This window comes from Stegastes partitus, unplaced genomic scaffold (genome assembly GCF_000690725.1).
Source record: "Stegastes partitus isolate 25-593 unplaced genomic scaffold, Stegastes_partitus-1.0.2 Scaffold138, whole genome shotgun sequence".
Lineage (NCBI taxonomy): Eukaryota > Metazoa > Chordata > Actinopteri > Pomacentridae > Stegastes > Stegastes partitus.
In genome coordinates, this window is record NW_007577869.1 from 171,613 (window position 1) to 197,735 (window position 26,123).

Sequence of the window (26,123 nt, forward strand, 5' to 3'; positions counted from 1 at the left end):
GTGCCACCATAACTCCTTCTGCCACGTTGGTCAGTTGCCTGGTAGAAGAGTTTTGGAAGCTTAAATCCAGCGTGTGATTACTCTCATCTCTTCTCCTCTGCTAGCTGTCTAATATCTAATATTGTGTTCTAAACAAGAAGCTGGTGTTTGGATGTTGAAGCCCTCAGACCCTACCGATGAGATGCAGCTCTGTTGACTAACTTGTAAACAGTCTCCGAACAAAACGCTAAGCTGAGCTCATTATACCAAGGTTAAGTGCCTCTGACAATAGCGGATTAGAGCAGCAAGGTCTTTGCTGTGGTTGTGTTTTGCCGAAGAGCAGCAGGCAGCGGTGAGGCACTATCTTCTGGCGTGACGTGACATCATGAGGCTCCCTTTCGCTGATAAGAGTCACTGCGCTCAGATCTTACAAGAGGAGCTTTTTTGTATTTAGTGCAGAGGAAAAAATTCCTGTTCTGGCAGTGAAATTTGTGTATGTGGAAGCTCTTTGTTCTGTTGAGCCACGGGGTAATCAGATGCAATTAAGAGGAAACACAAAGACTAAATTGGGAAATAATCAAAAGAAGGAATGAATTAGCGTAGAGGTGTAGAAGGTAGTTGAATAAGACATTATTTAAGAATTCAGATGACGCTTATAATTAAACCTGCAGCTTTTCGAAAGCAGGTTTTTAGAACATAATTAATGCAGTGCTGAAGAACTGTTCATTATACACCCAAAAGACCATAACACACTTATGTTGCTCATCTAATCCAAATGCATTTCTGCCTAAGCTAGCGGCACTGTTAAGTATACACTGCCATCTTCTGGCTGCCTTTGGTACCTGACATCAGAAAAGAAGCTCACACAGCAGCCAGTCTGACATAACATCACTCCACATGTTACCACCGTCCATCAGCAAGATGAAAGAAGTCAACAGACTCTTGTAGGTTCAGGTTTATTAATAGTTCTCGATAATAAAGAGAAATAAACAATTAGTTTCTAAACATGGCTTTCAGGTCCAGAAAATATTTTTTTCTACTACACACGTCTTTTTTTTTTTCCTGTAAAAAGTACACAAAATATTTCAAACAATAAAAAGCCTTCATTTTTCATCAAGTTAAATTAATGTTTCAATTTGGCAGATCATAAAGTAGAAGTTGCCGTTTTTAAGGGTCACTTTCCTCCCTTTTGTGTAATTGCAGCAACGATGAACATGATTTGAAGACTCGCGTGAGATGGCATGAAAAACTACAAGCCACATAAAAGTGCAATCTACCTACTAAATTAACCATAAATTCTGCTATAATAGTGTGTCTGAAATGAAGTGGAAGGACTGAGATAATGAGGTGGCTAACAAACGGGATGAGGAAACATTTGTAAAGATAGTTGATGAAGAGTCAGTTTCTGGAAGCCTCTGCAGCAACACAATCGCTGCTGTGTATCAATGTTTTTCTCTTCTCTTGTTAGCGATAATATAAACTGGGCAAAATGACTCCTCAGAAAACAAACAATCCTGCAGAGACGGAAAAAACACAGCTGCCGTTTTCAATGTAACTGCTATGAAGGTAACAACAAGACTTTTGAAAATAAAGGCCGGTGTGAGGAGCTTAAATAAAGATGTTTCGGAGCACGAGCTGTTGGTGGTTGTACGTTCACAAACACACGCCATGTTCAGGAAACGAAAATATGGCTTTAAGAGTGATGACAGATCCACTGAGGGTTCCAATTTCTCCGATTCTGACCACAATAGTGCTGACAAGCTGCTGTGGCAGCCATACTCTGCACATCATAAACAACAGAGAGGAAACAAAGAACAATAGGACTCTTAAAACAACAGCATGTGGGTGAAAGATTTTCTCATATAAAACGCTGACAAAGCACTGAAGTGCCCTTACCAAAGTCATATATACACAATTGTAAAAAAAAAACAAAACAGATGACATAAGAGTATAAAAAAAAAAGAAATAAAATATTCACTCAACACATCATACACACACTTACTTCATGCAGAACTGGTCCTTTTTTGAAGAGCTACTGGTTACCAGTCGTACACACCCAAAAGGAAGACAGAGACGTGATTTAGAGACGCTAACAGATGATGGATAGCGGCAGGGAGGAGGAGGTGGTGGTGGTGGTGGGTGTCAACGGAGGATAATATCAGGGCCACTGGGGCTACATGGAGCTGATGACAGAAGCCAAAACCTTCACCGCAGCAGCCCTGCCCTGGGCCTTTCCTCCACCCTCTGCACCAAAAATACCAGATGCAGGATCACAGAGTGGCATTAATCCTTCAGATGGGTCTACCATGCACCCACCCACACCCTCCCGTTCCCCTCTCATCTTCCTGCCTTGGAGTCAGAGGACGCTCTGGCTCCCAGCTCGCCAAGTATCACTAAAGTGCTCTCTCTACCACTGTGTTAAGCGCTTCGTTGAGGTCAGCCGAGAAGAAAAGACGACATATAAATGAACATTTGCACAGCATCAAACCACAAAATTCTTCAGCTTCCCCCCAAAATATCATAAATGTCTCCTTGAAACAAACACGAATGATAAGACAAAGAAAAGGTGACTAGTCAACTTAGGTCCAACAAGTGTGTCAAGCTTGATTGAGAGGTGTGTGTTGTGTGTGTGTGTGTGTGTGTGTGGGACATGTGGAGCGTGAGAAATTTGCACAGCTGTGAGGACACGAGAAGCTGAAATGGTGGCGACAGCTGTCTTAATTTGTGTGTATGTGTTCGCAGGAATGTGAGGCGAGGAGAGAGAGAGGGAGACTCCATCCGTCTGTGTGTGATGTGAAGCTGCTCTGTCCTCAGCTCAGTACTTCGGTACTTTGGTATAATCCTCCTGGACGACACTCTTGCACAGACACATGGAGAGGATCATCCCGAGGAGCTGGAAGAAATGGAGTTGTCAGCTTAGTTTTCAGAGCTGAAACTGACCGTTGGAGCATTCAACTCAAACATGCAGGTGTGGAAGCAGAGGAATTTAAACACATTTACAACAGACTGCAATTTCTGTGAGTCTTGGGAAAAACTTTTACAAAAATGTCCACAGTATGCCTGCCACTAAATATGAATGTAATTACCAGTTAATCTGACTTTTCTTTCTTAAGTATTTTTGTCCTTGAATCAAACCTACATGCAGCAACCAGAAAACATCCTCTTACTGTGTCTCAGCAAAGCAACTGTACTTTTTTTTTTAAGAGACAACATGATGGATATTCGATCTACACCTTCTCTTGGTGGTGACAGATACCTCCGTAGTTCCCTATGATTTTTTTTTATTTAAGTGCAGAAACAACACACGGTTTTGTGAAGGGTTGTGATCACAACGAGGCCAGCTGTTTCCCTCTAACTAACTGAATCTTAATATTTACCAGAGCATGAGCGGTAATGGACAGAAAAAATGATAACTGAGACCAAAGTCTGTTAAAGCACAGATTAGGGATCAGTTGATAAAATGTTTTTCGAGGTCCTACACCAACACTGATTATTAGTAATCAAGGAGACCACAGTAATAAGTGATACGAGGAACTGCTACACATGTACAGAAAAAAAGGAAAGCCTTGGTGCCAAAGTTTAGACACACAAAACGTTTTTGTTAATTTATGTTTTACACATATTTAGTGAAATGAACATTTATTCCTCAGCGGTGATCGGTTGGCTCAATGGCTGCCTCTTGTAGCAAGTAACCAATTAGATGTAGTTCGGTCAAGCTCACAAATTGGTGACTACACAGAGAGAGAAGCGGCTGAATGGGATCCAAAGCATTGCATTTTAAAACAAATTTGTTTTATTGGGAATCATTAATCAAAAAAAGCTATACCAATAATTGGACAAGTGTTGACTGCTGGGTCTGCTAATTAGCCACAACGATAGTCGGTCGAACTCTAGTACATTACATATGGCACCAGGATATAGTATTGAACTGCTGGTTTACATGCTTTTACTCCAACATGTAGACAACAGCTGCAAACCCAGTGTCGCTGCATACTTTGTGTGTATGTTAATGACGAAAGGACCTGTGTGTAGGATGTAGTGGCAACTAGAGGTTCTCTTTCCCCCAAAAGCCCTCTCTAAAGCCACTGTTTGGTTTGTCCATTTTGGCCTAACGTGGAAACATCGTACATGGCAGGTTCCTCTGTGGATATGATGGGCTCATTTAAAGATAGTGTAAGCACAGCCATGGAAGTTACAGGTGATTACAGGTGAAAACACACCTATGAATAGTAAATTCCATTTTTGTTGATAGTTCTTCCAAATCCTATGCATTGGTTCTTGAAAGAGAATATCTACTAGGGGGCAGATAACGGTGTCATCAGCATCCTTGGTGATCTGAACTTGGTTTCTGAATGTGTTGAAATGCATCTCGTGGATTTGGTGCATGAATTTCTAATTATGTGGACAAGCTTGCTCCTAACGTGTACTTTTTCAGACAGCCTTTCAAAAAATCTCAACATGAAGAAATAAATACTGTACCTCCACAACTGCCACACCGACACAGATTCCCAGAATAACTCCACAGTTGTCCAGGAGCCATTTCTCCACGCTGGTTATGCAGCCCTACAGGAGACAGCAAGAGATGGGGAAACAGAGAGAATGAGGTTAAGAAAGGCATGAATAGAGGTGGGGGGGTCGCAGGCTGACATGCAGAGAGATGAATGACTACGTGATCCCAGCCGGACATGAACAGAGCCGTTTGAAAACACAACTGTTGGCTTTGGACCGAGTCAATGAGGGAAAGAATAACAGGGCTTAGCTGAGCTGAGGAAACTGGTGGATAGAGTGTAAAGTTTCTGAAACACGCAGACCAAACAACAGAACAGTAGAGCTTTCCTGGTGTTTGAACAAATCACACGGCACAAATAGCTCGCCTCAGCTGTCAGTATTCACTGGGCTGATTACACTTGACCACAGTGCCACACCGAGCTGGCAGACAAAGTTACACAACGCACGTCAGACCAAGTTATGTAATGATTAAAAGGTGTGGGGTCTGTCAGAACAATGCAGCCATGCTGCAGCATCACCAGATAACAATGACCACAGCCTGGACTTAATGAGAAAATGTTAGCACTTATGTTAACCTCAGCGGGACTAAAGAGCCTTTTGGGTTTTTTTAGAGAGAAGAAAGTGGAGATTGTGTCAGCTGAGGCCTCGAGTAGACAGAATGTAACTGTTAGTAACTTTACTTAGTTACTATACTTAATTTCAACTGTAAGGTACTTTACTATAGATTAATGTTCTAAGGTCCTTTCCTTTACTTATTTCAAAACAGTTACTCTTTAAATTTTTGTTGTGCTGCACACGTGATCAGTGAATCACTTAAACAACTCAGAAGTTAAAAAAAATCTTAATTTATCTCATTATTATTAGTAATAATCATCATCATCATCATCATCATCTAGTGGAATACAATCAAACTATTTTTCTTTCACTTAAGTAGGATTTTAAATGCAGGGTTTTTATATGTAGAGATAAAGACAAAGATGTGTAAAGATTCAAATACTTCCACCATTGCAAGTTGACCAGTTTAAACGTATGACACACAGACACGAGACTTGTCAGAATATTTTAGCGCTCACTCACTGTTCTAAGTAGCAAACCCTTCTTTCACCATGACAGTTAAATGGAAAAGACAACACAACACTAAAATGCTTTAAATGCATGTCTGCCATATGCGAACTACACCATGGCTTCAGGGAGCTCACTTCATGATGCAACTGATTTAGCTTTTATTTATAATTGTTCATATTAATAAGAATATCAATGACAAGAAAACAATGGAAAGCATCCACTGCTGAGCATCCTTCAGCAGAGAGCAAGGGCAGGGAGATCAGAAATAATAGTAGGACACTTCGTTGATAATCATGTGTTGAGGAAATATATTTTAGTTTCTATTTTACAAAGGAAAGAAGGAATAGCAAGCACTTCATCAATGTTATAGCTGCCATTATTGACACAGAAAATGGAACGCACCCTTTAAATCACCTTCAAGCATGAATCTTGTAATAATGGTTGCCTCATTTTAAACATGATCCATTTTGATGAAGATAAAAAAAAAGTAGAAAAACATGACAAAAATGGCACATTGCTAGTATTTTAGATACTCCTGCCAAAATTTCACAAATCAGATTTTCAGGGAAGCCCATGTAGTTTACAACCTACCTGTGTGGAATCACTTTAAAAATAAATTTTAAAAAAGGGAATGAAAGCAAAACCCTGAAGTGACTAAGTGATAACTAGTCTGTGCAGTGATGAATCACAGATGCTTATCAAATCAAATTAAATTACTGTGAAAACCTGCATCAGTGTCCCTTCCCAGAAAGATGAATAGTTGGATCTGAACGACAAGGCAGACAGCAGACTGTCTGAACGCATGATCACAACGATTGGGATCCTGTGCACATCGACTGAGTGTCTCTCGTGTTTCACTGCCACGGCAGCCTCGATATTTCATAGATACTAAGATGAGACCGACTGGATACCCATCTGTTGGCTGCACCTGTAAATTCACTTAGATTTTCATCCTCAGTGCAGGAACAGCATTGCTTTCACACAGTGTTCTGTACCGTTTCATAGACAGGTGGTTCCGAGGAGAGCTGCTCACACAGGCCGACTTCTTTCATGTCGGTGCCAGGCAGCGACTCGTTGCGACAGGAGCATGAATAGAGTTTCTGGGTGCTGTTCTTGATCACAGTATTCTCCGACCAGTTGCCTGGACCAGTCCATCCGCAGCATTTCATCTGGTGATGTGAAAAAGAGCGATGTGAGTCAAAAGATCGAGAGACAAAGAAAAACCACAGTGAAATGGTACCAAAAAAAAAGGGCACATCAAAGAGAGGAGAGACAGAAATTCATGGGAACATAGCATGAAGACAAAACAAGCAAATCTATTGGCTCTGTAAATGAGCATTGTGGTGTTTGAGACCAATCTCTTCTTGGCTGTTGTTTCCAGAAAGACCAGAAGGAAAGAGGCTTGGCAGGAAAGAGGGAGAGAGAAAAGGTGGAAGCAGATAGGGGGGAAAAATAGGCTATGGGCTGATTAGTTTAATGAGTCAATTCTTCCCAAGTACAAAACAGTCATAATATTCTCTCACATTGCCCTAATGGTGTCTGATGAGTTTACTTTTATGAGCTGAGAACTGGAAATTCCATCCATGAAACTTGCGGCTACCAGAAAACAATGGAAGTGAATAGAATTGTGTCTGTGCACCACGAGGCACAGAAATATGAAAAACTCAACAGTAACATGTTTCTCCTGAAACAATGTCTCAGTTATTTAAAACAGTCCACAGACATTGCAGTCAACAGTTTTCACTGTGAGTATTTCTTCATCAGACAGTAGTATCTGTGAAAACTGTCCACTCTGGACATGTCTGTGGCTCGTCTAAAGTAAGTGACAAAGACAAGTGGTACTTCCCAGTGCTTTAAGCTTGCCAAACAAAATGCTATTCATCTTAAGTATTTGGGTAGTTGCAGAAAAATTCAAGTGAAAAATGCCTGGATGGGTAGATACCATTAGGGATAAATGAAAAAGAGTCTTTTTGTAAATTGAGTGCAGTTACGTAAAACCTGAGTTCACACTTGGAGCCACCCATTCTAAAAATAAACACGCTGAAGTTACTGTAAAGGTCACTTCAGATAACAACTCTGTCTATGTACACACATCCTTGTAAAAACATTGGCAGAAGATGTATCGGTGGATCCAACAATGCAGAAAATCTTTTGGTCTTTTTTTATTTTTAGCACTGTCTAATAGAGATAAATCCCTCACATGTTAAAATTAGACCCCACATCTCACAGTATTTTTTAAATAGTTTTATTTTGCAACTAGCACTCAGTGTACGTATATTTGGTAATTACTTCTATGCAGGAATTTTATCAGTGGAGTCCAACACTGATTCAAATTGCATCACACACAAGGGATTTACAAGAAGTGATGCAACATGCAATCCAGCATTATGGTTTCTGGTTTGATCTAATTGATTTGAGCCTCACAACTTACTTCGACTCTTGCAGCCAAAGCAGAGCTGTTCAAAATTTAATTTAAAACTGATGCAAGCTTAACATTTCTTTTTGCTCCTGCTTCACATTAAGTGCATTCCACTGGTGAAACATGGGGTTGTTTTCATTTTAGAGCAGTCACAAGCTTATTCCCAAGCAAGTTTAGGGCTGAAAGCAGCTGTTCATAAAAATGTGTCTACAAAGCAAGTCATTGTCATTTTCAGCCAGTTGGACCGTTTTTCATTTTTGCAAAGGAGTGATGGAACAAGGAGGAGCAGAACAATGAGCTGACAGATGAAGAGCTGCAGGTGACAGACTGCACGCTTCCAACTCCTCAGCACAGAATCAACCTTCACTGTGCTCTGCTGCTGTGTGATAAACTATTTAGGCTGTGCTCAGCATGAACTCAGATTGGTTGCTGTTTGCACGACAGAAGACAATTATTGCCGAATGACTTATTTAAAGGAACTGAATTTATCAGCTGCATTGTAAACAGACACAAGCAGCTCAAATGATTTCTAATAGGTGATCACAGGTGTGCTCATATCAGTTAGAACTGACACCTTATGGGCTGTAACATTAAGCAAAGGACTAGCCATATTTTCGGGATTACAAATTGCTGTTCAAAAAATTCTAAAAAGTCAGTTGTTCTTTTCTGAGTCATGGATAAGTCACGTAAACAAACTGAAACTCAAGCTCACCGTCCTCTGAATATAGTCCCAGGTGTGCTCCGTGGTCCTGTTCTGGCCAGTGTAGTTGATCATCATGGTCTTTATGATGTTGGACATCTCATGTTTCAACTAGAAAGGAGATGAAATCACGCTGTTATCAGTACAGATGTTAAATAATCTGATAAAACATCACATTTGTACATAACTACATCAGGGTTCATTTTCAGATGTAAGGCATTAGAGCCTTCAGAGGGTTGGACATCAATCTTTAGTGTAGGGCAGAGAAACTGTGTTGAAGACAAGAAAACAAACAACCACACTAAGGCTTTTCCCAAGATTCTATATCACCCCTGAACTTTATGTTTCTCAGGCCACAGTCGGTAATGTCCTGTGAAGTCCCTTGCAAGGCTGCAAGACTGCACAAAAACAGCTTAGCAAGAGAATGACTGTGTTTATGTGTGCAAGACCACAGAGTGGTGGCAAGGATGTAGTTTCTGAGCTCTGCAGGAGATGAGTGAGAGCCTCACCCTATTCTGGGAAAGGGCACCACCCTGCCCTGTGGTGAGTCTTAAACACAGGGAGTGTGTCGCAGGCTACAGACGCACACGTGCTATCACACACACACACACACACACACACACACATACACACAAGCTGGAGGGCTGACAGCTGAAACAGCCTCCACCTCTCCTGAGTCCTACAGCGGTGAAGTTTATCAAGGGAAAGGCTCTTTTTGTCCTGTATGGAACCGGTCTGAGACACTGGTGTGCTCAAACACAACGCTCCCTTTGAGACAAACAAACATGGCTGGTTCTATTATTTAAGGCTGGTTGCTTTATTGATTTAACCTCTTATTTGATCGAAAAGGTTTTAGTGAAAAAAACATACTGTCATATGCGTTCATGGTGTATGCAGTAAATGGCCCACAGATATGTAATAAAGACAAATTCCACTTAATGTGTGGATGTATTTTGCAATACTGCTGCACCCATGTGTAATGCTTTAATTTCCTCTAAGGGTTTCTTTCACCGTCAAGTACACTCGTCTTGTTGTAAGATCACTTGTCATTTACCTTTAAGCTTACTCAAAGGTCTTAAACCACAATGTTCTCTTGTGCTTGCATTATCGTGTCAGTACACATACTTAGTGCTATCTCTGTCATGTGAACTCTACAAAAAAAAAACACCTTACTTGAAATCAGGCCCTCCTCATGGGTTCAGAGATCACTGTCATTTTCACATTCTGACAGATTTGTTTGTTTTTTATGACAAATATTCTAAGTTGTTAAGTTTTTTGGTTGTTTGTCATTGTTTGTTGTGGCTAACTTAGTCTTCTTAGCCCACAAGGGAACACTTTTGCCTATAGTTTACCTGGAATATGTAAACATCCATTTTTGAGGCAGGTGGTTTTCACTGTTTAGCCATGATATATAGTTTCCTGTAACCTGTTTGACTTGTTTTCTAGTTTGAGTATTGGTTAGCCAAGCTCCCTCTGGTCTTACTTATCTATCAAAGGCATCAAATAATAGTATCACAGTTTCATTAGTTTTTCAGCAACAAGCTGAAAATGATGATCTCCATCTGTAGGGGGCAGTGTGTCATCAGACACACAAGAGGAACGTGGTTTCTGTCCCCAGGGTGATAATTACTGTTTTAGATAAGGTAATGTAAGACAGGCCAATTAAATATGACAGCAGCTTCAGCTTACTCATTAAGCAAGAATTTGTGTGCCCTCTCTCCCTAAGACAAAAAAACAAACCAACACCCAGCGGGGACAACAATGACAATAGAAACATTCAATGCAAGAGTTGCTGCTTCCTGTATCGTTGTCATATATCTCCTTCGGTCCACCTGTTTCATCTCACGTTCTACCAGCATCCAAACTGACATCCTGTCACTTTACATTTGTTGAACAATGAAGTGGTGTTTCGTCACAGGATGCAGGGGTTTTCTCTATCAGGTTAATCTAAGACCTACGTGCAGCCAGTCGCAGCTGTGAAATGGAAAGCATAAGCACCAAATACACCCAAACTGTAACCGCCGAGGGAAAGGTCATGGGAGGAAGAAAGAAAGTGTAAACAAGAGTTACAGGGTGAAAGGGAAAGCTAAGATGAATAAGACTATTAAGGTCACTATAGAGAAAGGAGCGGAAAATTAGAGAGAAGTGAAATTAAGAAATAAGGGAAAGGAGAAAATCAGACTGACAAAGAACACGGCAGCTAGTGTCTTACCCGATCTCTTTGGAAGTAAATGAGAACTCCGGCAGTGACCTGGGCAATGAGGATGAGCAGGAGGCAGGTGAAGTACTATGGAGGATAAATGCAAAAGTTACGATACAATATTTACAATCCGTGCTGTTAACACACTGATAAAACTGCTGATACTAACAGAAAATCTGTTGGGAAAAAAAATCACAACGAAGCTAGAATCTGTTGTTATTTTTACAATAGCAATGTGTTAAGGGACCTAAGTAGAAATATCACAGGAATTTGTTGCTCTTCTCAGCTTTGCAGAGCTTCAAAGCTGTCCGGCCACTAACTTGACTACTCCCAGTTATTTTCAGTAGCAGCAGGCAGCCATTTTCAGTAAAGAAGCTCTAAAAACCAACTCCAGACTACTTGTTCGACAACTAATTAGTCTGATTAACCAGATGTAGATTGCAGATATAATCCTGCAATTCTGCACAATTCATTTCACACGACTTTCTCACTCCCTTCTGTTATCTATGTGTTGCTGTTTTCAAAATCCGCTTCACTGTAGGAAACAACACCACACAAAACAGAAACAGGCTAGCAACCCACCACACTGAGAATGATACGTTTTGACAAAGATTTAGATTGTGCAGTAAAGCAGCTATGCTAGTTTGTTTCAGTGAATTATCAGTTTCAATTGTCAGCATCACTATTTTGGGTTGCAAGGTGGCTCGGTGGTTAGCACCCCCGGTCCCCGGTTCGTGTCCTCGTGAGGACACCCCAAGTGGTGTAAAGATAATGGATGGATGGATGGATGGATGGATGGATGGATGGATGGATGGATGGATGGATGGATGGATGGATGGATGGATCATAACTATTTTGCAGGAACACTATTGCTGCGTCCATCGCTTAGCTGCGCCCAATATGATTGCGATTGATTTAAACGACAAAGAGGTGCAGCCACACATTTTGCAATTATAGCAGTACAGAATGGTCGGGCTTTGGGGCACTAGCAGCTAACTGGTGAACATAGTGGAACACGGCTGTCGGGGTGGCCAAAACAAATGTTCACAATTTGTTTGTGCTGCCCCCGAGTGGCACTGTTATTTCCTGGACAGCCTTATGTGTGTCTTTCCTGAGTGATTGTGTGAGAAGGTGGGGGGTCTACTGCCAGCTGGTCACTGTCACTGGGTGAAGTAGGTCACAGCAGTTCTTCGGTTAACCCCTAACAGGTTTATGCTGTAGAGGTCATGCACCCATCCCCACTCTTGTTGTACCCCCTACATTTCCCTGGCTTTATCCCCTTCACCCCCCCCCTCTCCTCGGTAAATCCACACATGCTGCGAGCCCCTGGCCCCACACATTAGCAGAAATGCTGAAGGGCTTTACTGTCAGCAGGAATCTATCATGTGTTCTTAGCCATGCTTGAGAGCTTGAGCAGGTGTGTTTAGGTGAATGTTTTGTGCAAAAAAACAAACAAACAAAAACAAGTGTAGCTTTTGTGCATTCAAAGGGAGTTTTTCCTTCCCACTGTCACCAAATGCTTGCTCAAGGGGGAATTGTTGGGTTTGTCTCTACAACACTGTAAGATCTTGACCTGACTCTGTCAAGTGCCTGGAGATGACTTACAGTATTTTTTGCTGCAATGCGCATAAATAAAACTAAATTGAATTCATTTGTGTCTTGAATCGCAAAAATCACAAAAACTGTAGAAGTACGGTAGACATGTCCTGTAAGTAAAATGAAATAGTTCTGGAGCATTTTATGTTTTTACAATGAACCAAATTGAACAGAAAATACAAAAGGAGTGAAGAGAGACATGAGGATTAAGTCTAAAACCCAGGGATTTTAAAGCTTTTGTTTTTAAATGTATTTATTTTCTTGACCGGATCATGTCAGATGTTAGATCTTACACCAGTTTCACACCCTCTGGTGAGGGGTGTTAACCCCACGCCTGCCGCTTAGTGAATAAAACCAAGCTGTCTAATGTGGCATTAGAGCTCAAAGTCAGCATAATTCCTCACCAGACCCAGAAGACAACGGATTTCGTAGATGGCTCCAATGCAGCCGAAGAAACCCATGGCCATTGACAGGGAGCCTACTCCGATAAGGATGTATGAAGCCACTTTCACAGTGTGTGACGATTCCTCTGCAGAAGACAGAAAAGCACAGGAGGAGTTTAAAATCCACAGAACCACCAAAACCTGGAAGGGTGCTAAAACCTATACATCTGTTTTAACATTCAAATATCAGCATTTGTAGTTAAACTCAGCAGCATGTGCCAGCAAACAAATGCAACTCAGTTCAGCCTCATTGAAATGCAAAACCATTTTGATACAGACGGTTACAGTGGACCAGAAATGTTTCTGTGTTGAATTCAGATCATCCAAATACTTTTTCCCCCTGAAAGATTATGTTAATACAGTAGGCCACCAGAGAGAGTTGGACCAAGACAAGTCAACGTGTGGTGAGATTAATTGATTTCTCTCTTTGGTATGTAGAGTGGGAGAGACTCAGAGGAGGAGGGGGCAAGGACTGAAAATGAAGATTGGAAGGTTGGAGAGGAGATAAACTGGAGCCATTATGTGACTGTGTCTTATCTGGGCTGGAGGAGCTCCAGAGAGTCAGAGCTCGGTCTGCAGATGAAGCCAGAATCTGAGCTTTGTGAAACGCCTCCAACTTATTCCTGAGCCAAGCAAACCAGGCAGAGCTATCAGATAACTGACTCCCAAACATTTGGTAAAGATGCTGAAAGACAGCAGCTCCACCACTGCTGCTCTAATATGTATGAATATGATGCAGCGCTCCTCTCTGGCTTGCTCACAAGAAAGCTAATTAGATGTATTTATTTATAATTCCCATAACATATTAGATGCTGATTCCTTATGCTCACATAAAGCATGTTTCCTTGGCAGATGCACAATGAATATTAATTACCCCATAGAGTGTAAAAGCGAGCTGTGTCTCCGACTACAGCTCTATAACTGCACTTCAGACTGTATATGAAGAACGTCAGTTGGCCATTGCGAAATCCAACATTACTGAGCACAACCTTACTTTAAAGAACTCCGAATGTTTTATCATATGTGCTCATTAACACAGGATACAGCCTGCATTACTATAAGAAAATGAAAAAGCTCAGATGATTTATGTGCAACAGCAAAAAAATATGCATACCATATTTTGCACATACATGTTGTAGTCTATTAATTAGATGCACTCAGTAAACTTGTAAAAGAACGTGTACATTGCTGACTCTACATGAGCGACCACATCAGCGTATGTAGCGGTGGTTTGAAAATAATTGAAAGCTATAAGTACTTGGGTCGAACTTACGCAGAGTGTTTATGTGGCTACAGGGTAGCATTTAAAGGAAGGCAGAGCTGTATGTTCTATATCCAGCAATACGTTGAAGTGTGTTATTTAAGTCCCCCCCTCCCTCCTCCAAGCACACACACACACACACACACACACACACACACACAACCAGGATCTGCAAAAGCAACAGATGTCTGCAGGTTTCTTTAACACATTAATTACCTGGAGGATTTGGGAACATGCATGAAACCCTTTAAGTAGAAGTCTTAAACTGCTAACAGTCACAGTACTGAGGCTCTAGCTAGTGGCGACAACAGTGAGGTTTTTTTTGAGCTGACACTGCACAATCCACGCTACTACGCTATTTAGGTCACGTTTTTAGTCTCTTTAACTGCACTGATTTAAGTACAGTGCAGCAACCATCAGAATGTTTCTTTCGATGCAGATGAAGAGCTAGCATCTAGGGTTATTGATGGTGGGAACTATGGTTGACATAGATATTTGCATGTGGTTTCCTTGCAACCCTGTGCTTGTTGGAGTTGGAGGAAACGTCATGCAAGACTAAAGTAACTCCAAAATAATTATCTGTTGTGACAAGTTATGGCGAATCATTTAATCAATAAATCAACAGCTTCCTCTTACATCCACTAGCAGCTAACAATAAAACACTGAATGCATTCTGGGCTATTTTTAACACACATTCTTAAAAGCAAAGTCTTCTACAACAACAACAAAAATGAAAGAGTTTCCTCTCAGACCCTCTGCAGGTGTGTCACACTTGTAGAGCACCAGATATTGTACTTTACAAGCTTCCTGCCTCAAAGCTAGCATCTGTGTTCCTCTGTGGTATAACTAAAACATACAATTCTCCTGCAGTCAGCATGTGTTTTCCTGGTTACTGTGCTGTTCTGTAGTGTACTATGGCAAGTTTCCATGTAGGTCTCTGCTCGATATTCTAAAATAGTTCCTTGAGTGGTTTCCATGGAACTTTCCATGTAAAAGGGGAAAGAATTATGGTGCCCTTCAAGAAGGCTGCTGAGAGAGGAGAGAGGACTGTTTGGTATTGCAGGACCCTCTGTAAACATGACCAGAGCCGCTCATTCAGTTTGCATACTGATGGTGAAAAGTCATGGTTGACACTACATACAGAATAAAAATGTAAACATAAGTAGATCAACTTTGTGCTGAATTTGAGTTTGTTCTAAGTTTAAATAGTCCAAGGAAAAATAACTTTAGCACACAGTTCTCAGTTTCTCTCTTTATGAATTGTTAAAAGTTTCTGAAATAATCTTAAGCATATTTCCAAATGGGAATTGGCACATTCACTGGCTCACATACCTTCTTGTCGAGGCTGACTTTTGTTCAAGCATGAGGGCAAGCTGTGCTTTGACAAGCACTAGCAAGATAAACTCAAGGTATCATGTCACTGGAGTAAACTGCTAATATCACAGTAATGACACAGAGGTGTATACAGTCAGGGGAAGATGTCCTTTCAACTGAAAAAGAAAGGGGGCCTGAAACCATAACATTCCCATATTTTTCCTGCTTGAAGTCATTGGGACAGCTGCAAAGGCCTGGACTAATATAACTCATAAAGAATGGAAACTGAAAACACAGAGATCCTGTTTATGGTCAGGCAATGGTACAACTTTGGAGGGAAGCACACAGAATCAATAAACAGAGCAGCCTGCAGCTTTTTGTTCCTTTGCACAGTGGTAAAAGATTTCCAGTGAGGTTAGAAGTCCAGGGAGGAGCTGAGCTTGACCCCTCCTAGGTACAGGAAACAAAAATATATGTAGGAGATAAGGGCAACCAAGCCCCTCATAGGAGGAATATCCTGAGGGTATTAGTGAATCGTGCTATCTTTGGAGGAACAGCTGGATTATCATAACAATAGGCCAGGGGCTGGCATACATGATGGATACTGCACTGCCTTGATTTTGCAGAGGCCTTACTAGAGATAAGCAAACTCAGCTCAATAACAACCTTGGAGTGTTTCCTCATTTGTTAGTGACCTCGAGAGCTGAAATAGCTGGAAACAAGGTCTGTTCTAGATGGTCCCCGTCATAACTAGAGCATTTTTACAACCCATTAGTCAAAGTAGCAGAAAAACTCCCACTTCAGCTGTTTTTCAGCTTTACTTGACCTTCAGATATCGGACTGTTTCACTGTCAAAGAACTTAACCGAAGTATTGACTATAAGCAGCAAAAAACTTGGTCCAGCAACTAACAAGGATTTTCACTTTTGATTATTCTTCAGGTTCTTTTCTTGTTTAATCCACTTATTATGTTGTGTGTGAATTAGTAGAAAGTATTATCCATCTATATATATATATATATGGATATATAACTCAAGATGATGTTTTCAGAATATTTGCTTTGTCTGACCAAGAGTGGACTGCTGGTTAACATTTAGTCCTAATGGAGTGTATGATGTATTAAAATGTAGTACATGTGAGCACAGAGAAACAGAGAATGTGTGGGACATTAAACATTTGTCAATTTAAGTTGAATGTTATTAACCGAGTTTGTATGAAAGTAGTAAATCTCACAGTCTTTTCAGAAGTGATGCAACTTACAGTTATATCTGAAGTTGAGCTGAGTGAGTAAACATTATTATTATTCGTAGTAGTGGCTTTGCGATCCACATCATGTGCACATCTCCTATAGGAAACAGGCTTCAGAGTCTCATTGAAGGCAGTGCTATACTCGACTTCCAACATGTTCTAAGTTGCCAGATAATAAATTGAAAGAATTTTTCTTTATAAACTGAGAGAAAACTCAACTGCTGCTCTTGGAAATACTCCATGTGGGATGAATACACTGAGAGCATTTATAAAAAGATTTATGGCAAGTAAGAGTTTCCATCCACAGTTCCCTGTTTTTTCAGGCAAGGCAGGACCTGGGTTTCATTATGCTTTCTCTGGTGTCTTTACGGCAGATAACCTAAGTTAGACACATTGTTGTCTTCAAAAACGCTGATAACCTAGCTTCTGACAGCGTGCTATGTGGAGGTTTGGTGTCTTTCTAACTAGCAGCATCTACAAATAGATCTGTGACGATATCTGTGAGGGTGGGAGATTACATCTATGCACCTCTGCAATCTGAGGAAACATAACAGGGTTCACAGAAGTTCAAAGCACTGAGAAAACTGTGGGGAAATACAACTGCTATTTTCCAACATTAGATGAAACAACTTGAGTTGCCTTGGTAGTCATCAGCCCGTCACCTCCCTCCCCTGACGAACCCACTCCCCACAGATGTGCCTGCCAATGTGTGTCTGTATGTCTACAGGGCAGCTTTTGCATGGCTGAGGAAGTCGTCAAGTTTCATCTGTGAGTCACATTTTTGGTTTGGTGTGAACATCCTTTCGTTGTTCCTTGGGAATGAGCCCCACAGGATAAAATCCACAAAAAGCTGCATAGATTAGGCCAAGGGTTTTCGGATTTGGTACATTCTCCAATCTCCATTCTCACGTCCACTGTGCTAAAAGCACTCAGGTGAAAAGTGCTGAATGTTTTCTTAAGTGAGTGTTATCACTTTTAGATGTGTCAGCAAGGCAGTGGGTGTGTCTAAGTGTTACAACACTTACGTAGAACAGCAATGAAGCTCTGGTTATCGAAGAGAACCCACACACCAAAGCCCATGATCAATGCCCCAAAGATCTGTGGAGGAGAAATACAAAAGAATCAGGTACTGAATCTCCAAGACAGTAAAACACAGAATCTGTGCTGGCGTGTCTTAAATAGAGGAGCTTTTTTCTGCTTCCTTGCTCTGAAACATCTGGGACTAATCAGATTGAAACTCTTCTCTCTGTCTTTCTGGTTCTTCAATAACACTTGAGGATGGGAAGAGGAATGAGAGAATCACACTGCTGGCATTTCTTACAATTAGCACCCTGTTTTCAATCGCACATTCTAAAAAGTGACAAAGGATGGCAGGGTCAAGAAGACATGAGAAGAATCCACCTCTAGACTGGAACATTTTGTCACTGGCATCTGAAAGTCTCACAAAATGATCAGATTTACCTTATGTACCCTTGTAATGAGGCTATGAAGTTCAGAGTGTCAGTATAATTAAGCGGGCATTTGTTTAGAAGTTGTGGGGTACTGTAGTGGGGGCAAAATCCTTAGATGAGAGACTCTGTTGTTTCATCAGCTTTCCGCTTGTACGACTGCCCCTTCCCAGCCCCACAACAGTAATTAGAGCCTTGGTTAAAAACTGTTCATTTAGAGAGACTGGTAAGCTCCGGGCAGTCATCATTAGCCCACCACTTCCTGGCTTCCCCTCGACTCCCCTAGTCTAATCTGTCCACACGGACAAAGACTGATACAGGCACACACGCTTCCTATTAGACACCATTTGAGTGTTCACATCAAAAGGTCTGCATCAGGTTTATAGCTGCAGACTCATTGGAAAGGTCTGGGCATCCTCGCAGAGTCAGTTTTAGGAGTCCAGGGTTTCATCAACCCCTGGACTTTATGTTGTGGCCAGTGTAGGAGAGGAGGAAACAAACGGAAACCATCTGCTGTTTAGACCTGACTGCACTGTAAAGTCTCTTGCCGCAGGCACAGCCACAGCCGCAGTAACATTTCCCTAAGTATCTCTACTTAGATCTGGTGTTATTTGAATGAAGACATTTATTCAAATAAAAACCTAAAAACTGCAAGACGGTTCTCAGTGCGTCACAAGCATCCGATTCAGCCGAAGTAGCACAGCACAGCTATCTTTCTATCTTCGATAAACAAAGCTGCAGACAAAGGGGAAGTCATATTGCATGATTTTGACATGCGTTTGCAAATATTGCAGCATTAAAACCAAACAGTGATGAAGAAATGTGATTACTTACAAAGAAGAGAAGGTTGAAGAGGAAGAGAAAGTACTTGGTAACGGCAATGCATCCTTTTCCCATGGTGGTGCTTCTGGAAGGCAAAAGAGAATTTATTGGATAAATTAACTTCAGAGGGCAACATCGCAGTATGGTGTGGGCGTAAGATAAAAAGACAGACATAAACAGATTCAAGATGGAGAAAAGACACAATAAAAAAAATAAAAAAAAACACAGACAGTTAGCCTTGAGATAGCCCTGCCTTAATAGTGAGAGAACTATAGAACAAGGACACGGGGGAATCTGCACAGTTGGATTCCTGATTAAACAGCTTTAATCTTCAAAGCAAAAAACCCACAGCCCAATTCATTTTCAACAGCCGAATTTCTCCACTCTTAAATAGCCCGAACTCCTCTAATCCCAACTTTATGAGACAACAATTTTCCTCTTGCTATAGAATATTACGTTTTAAGACAATATTTGTAAGTCAGCTTGTTAACAAGGGCCGTTGTAATTTTCACAAAGAAGAGAAACCACCCTGGTTTGAAAGACTGGGGAGGAAAGACCACTACAGAGTCATGAGCGGTGAAGCCACGATCATGGCCGCTCATGTGGTTACGTACGCTACTGTCGTCACAGGAAGAGGGAAACTAGGCCTATCTACAACTGCATTTACTAGTAACAACAACCTTGGTTAGAAACAGCGCTTTACAATTCAATTTTATGAACGATTTCAAAAGTAGCCAGAATAAAACCATGCTCAGTAGGTTTGGCTGATGGCCAATGACTAAATAACATGCAACACAATAATGTTGTGAATCAGTCCCTTGGGGCAAGAGTGTGACTGTCTGAGATGAAGTCTGAACATGTTACAGTGACGTCTGCATTGTTATACAATCAGTTTACCTCACACTCATTGTGTTGTTGCGTTTCCTACATGTGACGGAATTCAGTCACTTTTCTGTGAGCAACATTTTCCTTTGAGAAAACACCTGTAGGCCAAGTCAGCACCACACATACAGCACACTTCATGAAACTCTCTTGGCAACATGATTCAGCCTGACCTTCGCAAGTCCAAAGAAAATATTTACCACAACCAGACCTTTTCCTACACTGGGAGCACTGAAAATATAACCAGCCATTGTGGTTATTTGAGCAGTCTGAAAATATCCTATGGAGACAACTCCCCATGTATCAGATGACAAGCTGTTCTCTTCTCCCTGTGTCTTTTACATTTAAACTGTCGGCTCTTTCCGGTCGCTGCATCTATAATACTGTGCATTCAGCTGTATTTTTAAAAATTATAAACGTATACTACTTATGGAAGTTAATAACCACCACTTGATGTTCATTGTGTAATAAATCTGAATATAAAGGACACAGTTATTTACAACTCCTTTAAAATGTCCCATATTTTGCAGTGTTTGTTTTTGATTGATCACGGGCTACCTCGTTTTTTTTTTGTGACTGTAAGAAACTCTAACTTCCTTTTTTAGAGATTAGACTAAAGACAAGTACGTGACAAAAAAAGAATGCTTCATAAAGTACAACTGTCACTTGCAACCAAGGCTAAAATGTTATTGGATATTACATATTGTAAATTAGTGCTACCTTTAAAATAAAATCAAGACATCAAGACAGGAAAACACGAACAAAAACAGGAAATGAGTGGCAACCTCATTTAAATATATCAGTATTTGAAAAGAACACCTGTCTAAAAATGCTGTAATGCTGTGGTAACCCAGTGACTGAAGGTGAGGCCGCTTTGCTGCAGAATTTCCAGTTTGCCTTACGACCAGCAGGACTCCCCCCCTCCCCCTCACTCCCCCATTTCCTGTCTATCTCCATCTGCTGTTCACGTAACAGCAAAAATCCCCCAAAATAGGCTAAAAAAAACTTGTCATACTTCACTGCAGTACAGCAAACAAACTGTACATTTGTAACACATCGCTAAAACAATATGGGGAAATCTCCCCCATCATACTGGTGATTTTCTTGGTGTCATCACAAAGTTCAGATTCATGGGTAAGGAGGACGCAAAAAACCTGAAAGCTAGGTTTCACCAAGTAATATAATTAGAACTTCTGGGAACCATCACAAGAGCCCAATTATTTCAACTAATCAAATGCAAACACAGACAAAGACATGCTGTATATGCCTCTGGTCCAGCATGCTTGGCTGGATTTAAGCTTTATGTGGAGCACACAATCTGTGGAGTTGGTCTATCAAAAGATAGCTGACATTAATAGTTCTATTACTAACGTATTAAATGTGTCATGTAACCTAAATACCAACAGAATATCATGTTTACAAAACAGAACACAGTGCAAAGCCCAAACCCCACAGCAGATACCCCTGCAAAGTAGATAATCCTTAAAGGAGATTGTTGGCCTTTATGCTTCAGTGCTGAGTAGTAGTGCAGATTTAAAGAAAAAAAAAATAAAGGCTTAGTTATGACAACCATTGTTTACTGACTGATGCGCATCCATCTGACTGAACGGTCCCTAACAATGCCTCAGTGCTACTTAATATATTATTCAAACAACAAATTCAATAGGCTAACAGGCCTAGCCCAGTTTATTCTGGACTTTATTCTTGCACTCTTTCTGCAGAGCGTCCATATGAGCTCACACACTGCGCAGATAAAGTGTGGCGTCATTTTATAGCATTATTTTTTCTGAACCTTACGCAGGCAAACTCAATCACACTGGACTCCCTGAAAGTAAATGACAAATCTGTTCCAAAGTGAAAATAAAGACTGGACAAGGCAATGGAAACTCGCAGCAGAGCCAAACGGCAATGCCAGCAGTGCCTTTATAAGCTTGTGTAACAACTAGAATACGTATTGCTGCTGAAATTAAAAGATGATTATAGAAGACAATGTTTATCAGAAATGGGAAAGCTAAAGAAGAAGAGAGGAGAATCAGGCTGCTGCACAGACCATGTGCACAACAGAACTGACTTTGAAAAAGCTGCCAATGAGTCACCTGAACTTTCCAAACTCTGTGAACTCACACAGACATTTTCCCCTCTTTGCAGCCTTCATTTCTCCCACTGTGCTTTGACACAAGGTGTTTGAGGTGCAGTAAAAGAATAAAAGTGTTGACCTGAAATCAGTGTTCGCTTACTGTAGAAAGAACCAGTTCAGAAGTACACAGTATAGATATGATTATGAGCACAGCATGAGTGGCAGATGGCAGAAACTGTCTGTAATGGAACCAGCTTGGATCAAGCATAACCCTGTTGAACACAAAAAGTCAGGCAGTGTGCCAACCTCCCTCCACCACCTCCTCCTAACATATTCATATATGACCCACTTACACATCTGTGAGGCCACTGCACTGGGATGAACATGCCTACACCATCCTTGTAATATTAAAGCCCTTAATACCATGGCAGACTCCTGCTTTAACATCTGCAACGATGTCATCTATCCTTCTGCACGCACAGGATGTAGCTTGTTGCTACAGTGACATTTTGGTGACAAAATTGAATAAATGAGCATTTCTGTTTGAGAAAGAGGAAACAGTGTCATTCTACAAACATTTCTACAAACTGCTTTGTTGTAAATTAAGCTTTGTGAGTAATAACGCAGGGTGAAAATGACAGGATGAGGGCTGCTGGTGCTGATAACCTTTTGGGAAAATATATTGTTTATGTCTATAAATGTTTGATTCATCTGGGGTATTCCTCATGGGAGATCTGTGGTCTAGACAATGTTTAGCTGGTTCATTGGTTGATGAGCCTCAGTGTTTTTAGTGAGATGGAGGGGATTTCCCATTTATCAGTTTTACCAGCATGATAAAAATGGGTTGACTGGGTGCCAGGTAACTTCTTATGATTCACTGGAAATGATGATGAATCTATGGTAACCAAAACAGAGATCTGGACCACGATCAGATCATCGTTTTAATAATTTACTCTATATACAAAAAATAATGATACTTACAAATTACAAAGTGAAAAAAGCCTTTATATTGTTTTCTCATAGTCTGATGAGCCGAAACCAAGAACCAAATTTGTTTTATGATGTCTACAAAAACAGAAAGAAGATTTGGTAGAATAAAAATCTGCCTTCAACAACAGGAGAAATGGTTCTGTCTTTTTTAGGCTGATTTAAATCACAGAAAAAAAAGCAAACACTACTCTATTAATCCCTTAAAGACCAGTCTCGGGGTACCACTAGCTGAATCTAAACTGGAAATGTGTAGCTTCACTCAATGAAGTCCAACACTCCGACATTGATCTGAAGACATGACATGCAGCTACCCAACAGTTAACAATCACAATATTACAACTAATCCTAAAGGACACATTCAGAGGCAGAGTAATGAGTTGAACCTATTCATAATTTTTTTTTTAACCAAAACTAAATAAATATAAGTACAGAGCACAGGCTATGACAGGTTCTGAAGGTTTGGCTTCTCGGATACTAATTTCTGCTTGTAAACCACAGAATTGCTTAAAAGCTTGCAGCTAATGCAGGAGGACTGCATGAGCCCTTGTGGTAAATGACTGTTACCTAGAATGTGTGTGGCTTGCTCATGGCTTCCTGTCAGTTTGTCTCAGTACAGCTTATAATCAGGGTTGTTGTAGCGAGGGCCATAGTGGAGTTACCAAAGGACCCAACATGGAAAGGACCACCCAAAGCCTGGAACTAAACCACTGTTTTCATCTGAGCTTCTGAGCTGCCCTACCCCTCTGAAAGGTGCAAATGGTTTAGCCCACTCAAAAATTGTTCTGCAAACACAGTGATGCACTGATGCAAGAAAAAAACACCATCACATGGACAGCAGCCAAGGCAAAGTTCTTGTGAACGCAGTGTTTCAAAAAAAAAAAAAAAAAGTTTCATATTATGCAACATGTTTTGCGATCAAATATTAGAACGCTGCATATAGCGCTGCATTCAGCTTCAGAATAGCCACAGAGGGTAAACCAGCTGCAGGTTCAGCTTCACTATCTCCTGTTTAACTCAGGAGTGAACTACCTCCAGCAGCCATTTGCAGAAGTTTAGACTGAAAGGAGATTTGCAACAATAACATCAAGTAGTCTTTTGATATTCGTAGTACATTTTTACCGTATAAGTATTGTACCAATGCCGATGTTTCTCATGTAACTTACTATCATGTGCAGATCAGGTTTACTGCTGAAAAAAAAATCTTTAGCAGCATCAGGAAAGTTTGGTGTAACTCAGGCCGAGTTACTATTTAACAGGACTCCTGTATTAACATCAGTTAATCAGTGTGAGAGTGGCAGCAGGATTCATGCCTTAGTTTTCAGTTTTAGTATTTATGCCATCTGTTAATAAATATTGGGTTGAACATTTAGCTTTCTAAAGTTTTTTACGTTACATCAATTAAGGCTTTTAGAGCAACAGAGAAGCAGTTTGGTTCTCCTTTGTGCGCCACTTCCCCTCAGGACAACAACAACTCACTGCCCTGTGGGAAACCAACGCGTTTTGACAACATCTTCGGTTCCAAGCGAGAGTCCAGCAGGTGGCAGTTTTTTGCCAGCTCTTTAGCAAGTTCTGCATACAATTTGTTTTTCTGAGCGGAGTCTTTGAGCTTCTCTTAAAATGTTCATATCGACTCGGCCGACCAGTTAACACACTTGTTCTCCATTTTGCTTGTTTGTTGTCACATACACCCACTCACGACGCCGATGTTGTCATGAATCCTTTTCGGATCCAAGTGGCATCGGGCTCTTGCTGTGAACCAATATTTTAGGTTTGGAACCAAATTATTTTGGGTCGAAATGTCCAGACAAGGGACTGAACTGTGATGGCACTTGTTGGAAACTTAAAAAATAAAACATTCCGGTGAGGTTTTATTTGATTTTCTTTTGTTCGGAAACATAATTGCCAGACAAAGTAGGCTTTCCACCATTGTCTTTTGCTCAGGGTATTTTAAAAACCAAAAAAAACTGGGACAGAAATGATTTTGCATTGAAGCTTCACACAGTAATTACAGTACGTTGAAAAAAAGAGGCTGAAATGTGTTGAAATTTCAGATTGCGCAGTTCCTCCACACTGATAAGTCTAATTACCACTGACGATGCATTTGTTTACACTTGTTCATTTAGACATTTGTACTAATGTGACAAAGCATGCGTTAAAAGGGGGGAAAGGGGCCCATGGGACTGTATGGGTCTCAGACTTTAGTGATACGCCACTGCTCACTATTGTGACATCTGAACACCTGTCAAGCATGTGTCCCAGAAGAATCAATTCTTATTTTTGTTTGCTTAACAACAACGCACACATTTTTCTAGTTGTACGGTTTAAAAGTTGATGTAAATTCTCTCAGTAGGTTTATATGAAGTGAAATATTCACTATGATGGCAACAGTGAAGCTACTCTTCTAGGTCTTTTTTTTTTTTTTTTTTTTTTAAAGAGAGCCACAGTGCATTTAACTTCTTTAAAACCCACAGCATAGAAACAACCCAATATATGAATAAAAAACAGGTGAAAATATACATTTCACACCCGATATTAAGGCTACCAACGGATGTAATAAATGCACACATAAATAGGTTAGCATGGCAAACAGGGCGGACACAGTTTAAAGTCTGAATTATGATTTGTATGACTAATAAGTCCGAGGTGTCAGCAATGGGAAAGGTGCAAATCAAACACAGTATTTAATTTATCTGCCACAAGTTTCAAAACGGAGTGAAAAGTTTTCTATCTGGCTTTTAGTTATCACAGACTAATTGGTTAAAAGAACGTTAGCTAATGTTAGCTCACACAGCTAGCTAACCATTGGACTTAATTCATTTTAGGCAAGTTAAGCAAAAAAAGAAAAAAAAACTGTCCCTAGAGATGATTCTACTGTTAGACGAAGTTTTCTCAAGTCCAAACAGACGTCGACAAGCTAACAAAGGTTCCCTTTTCTACTCAGTAAATCTTACTTTTATACAACGAGGATACGTGTAACCTTCATCAGGACTTACTTTGGAGTCGGTGTCCAGTTCACGGTTGTCTAAGGACTCGGTTCGTCTTCTCTGCTGCTGCCTGTGTGGCTGGAGAGTCTGGTGAGAAACTAAACGTGTGTTTGTCCGAGTCTATCTGTGTGTGTGTGTGTGTGTCTGGGAAAATGTTCACACCCCCACCGTGTGGCGGCAGACATGT

General features: G+C 40.7%; 1 protein-coding gene across 1 annotated transcript; it reads right to left on the reverse strand.

Moving 5' to 3' along the window:
- Window positions 1-919: 919 nt before the first annotated feature.
- cd82b (CD82 molecule b) lies at window positions 920-26,060 on the reverse strand. The gene is made up of 9 exons (XM_008278922.1): window positions 25,946-26,060; window positions 19,016-19,088; window positions 17,759-17,831; window positions 12,873-12,997; window positions 10,885-10,959; window positions 8,685-8,783; window positions 6,549-6,722; window positions 4,459-4,542; window positions 920-2,872 (listed from the first exon to the last, which is right to left on the reverse strand). Exons 2-9 carry the CDS (start codon window positions 19,076-19,078, stop codon window positions 2,795-2,797), a joined length of 771 nt encoding a protein of 256 aa, XP_008277144.1. The 5' UTR covers window positions 19,079-19,088; window positions 25,946-26,060; the 3' UTR covers window positions 920-2,794.
- Between the last annotated feature and the right edge of the window lie 63 nt (window positions 26,061-26,123).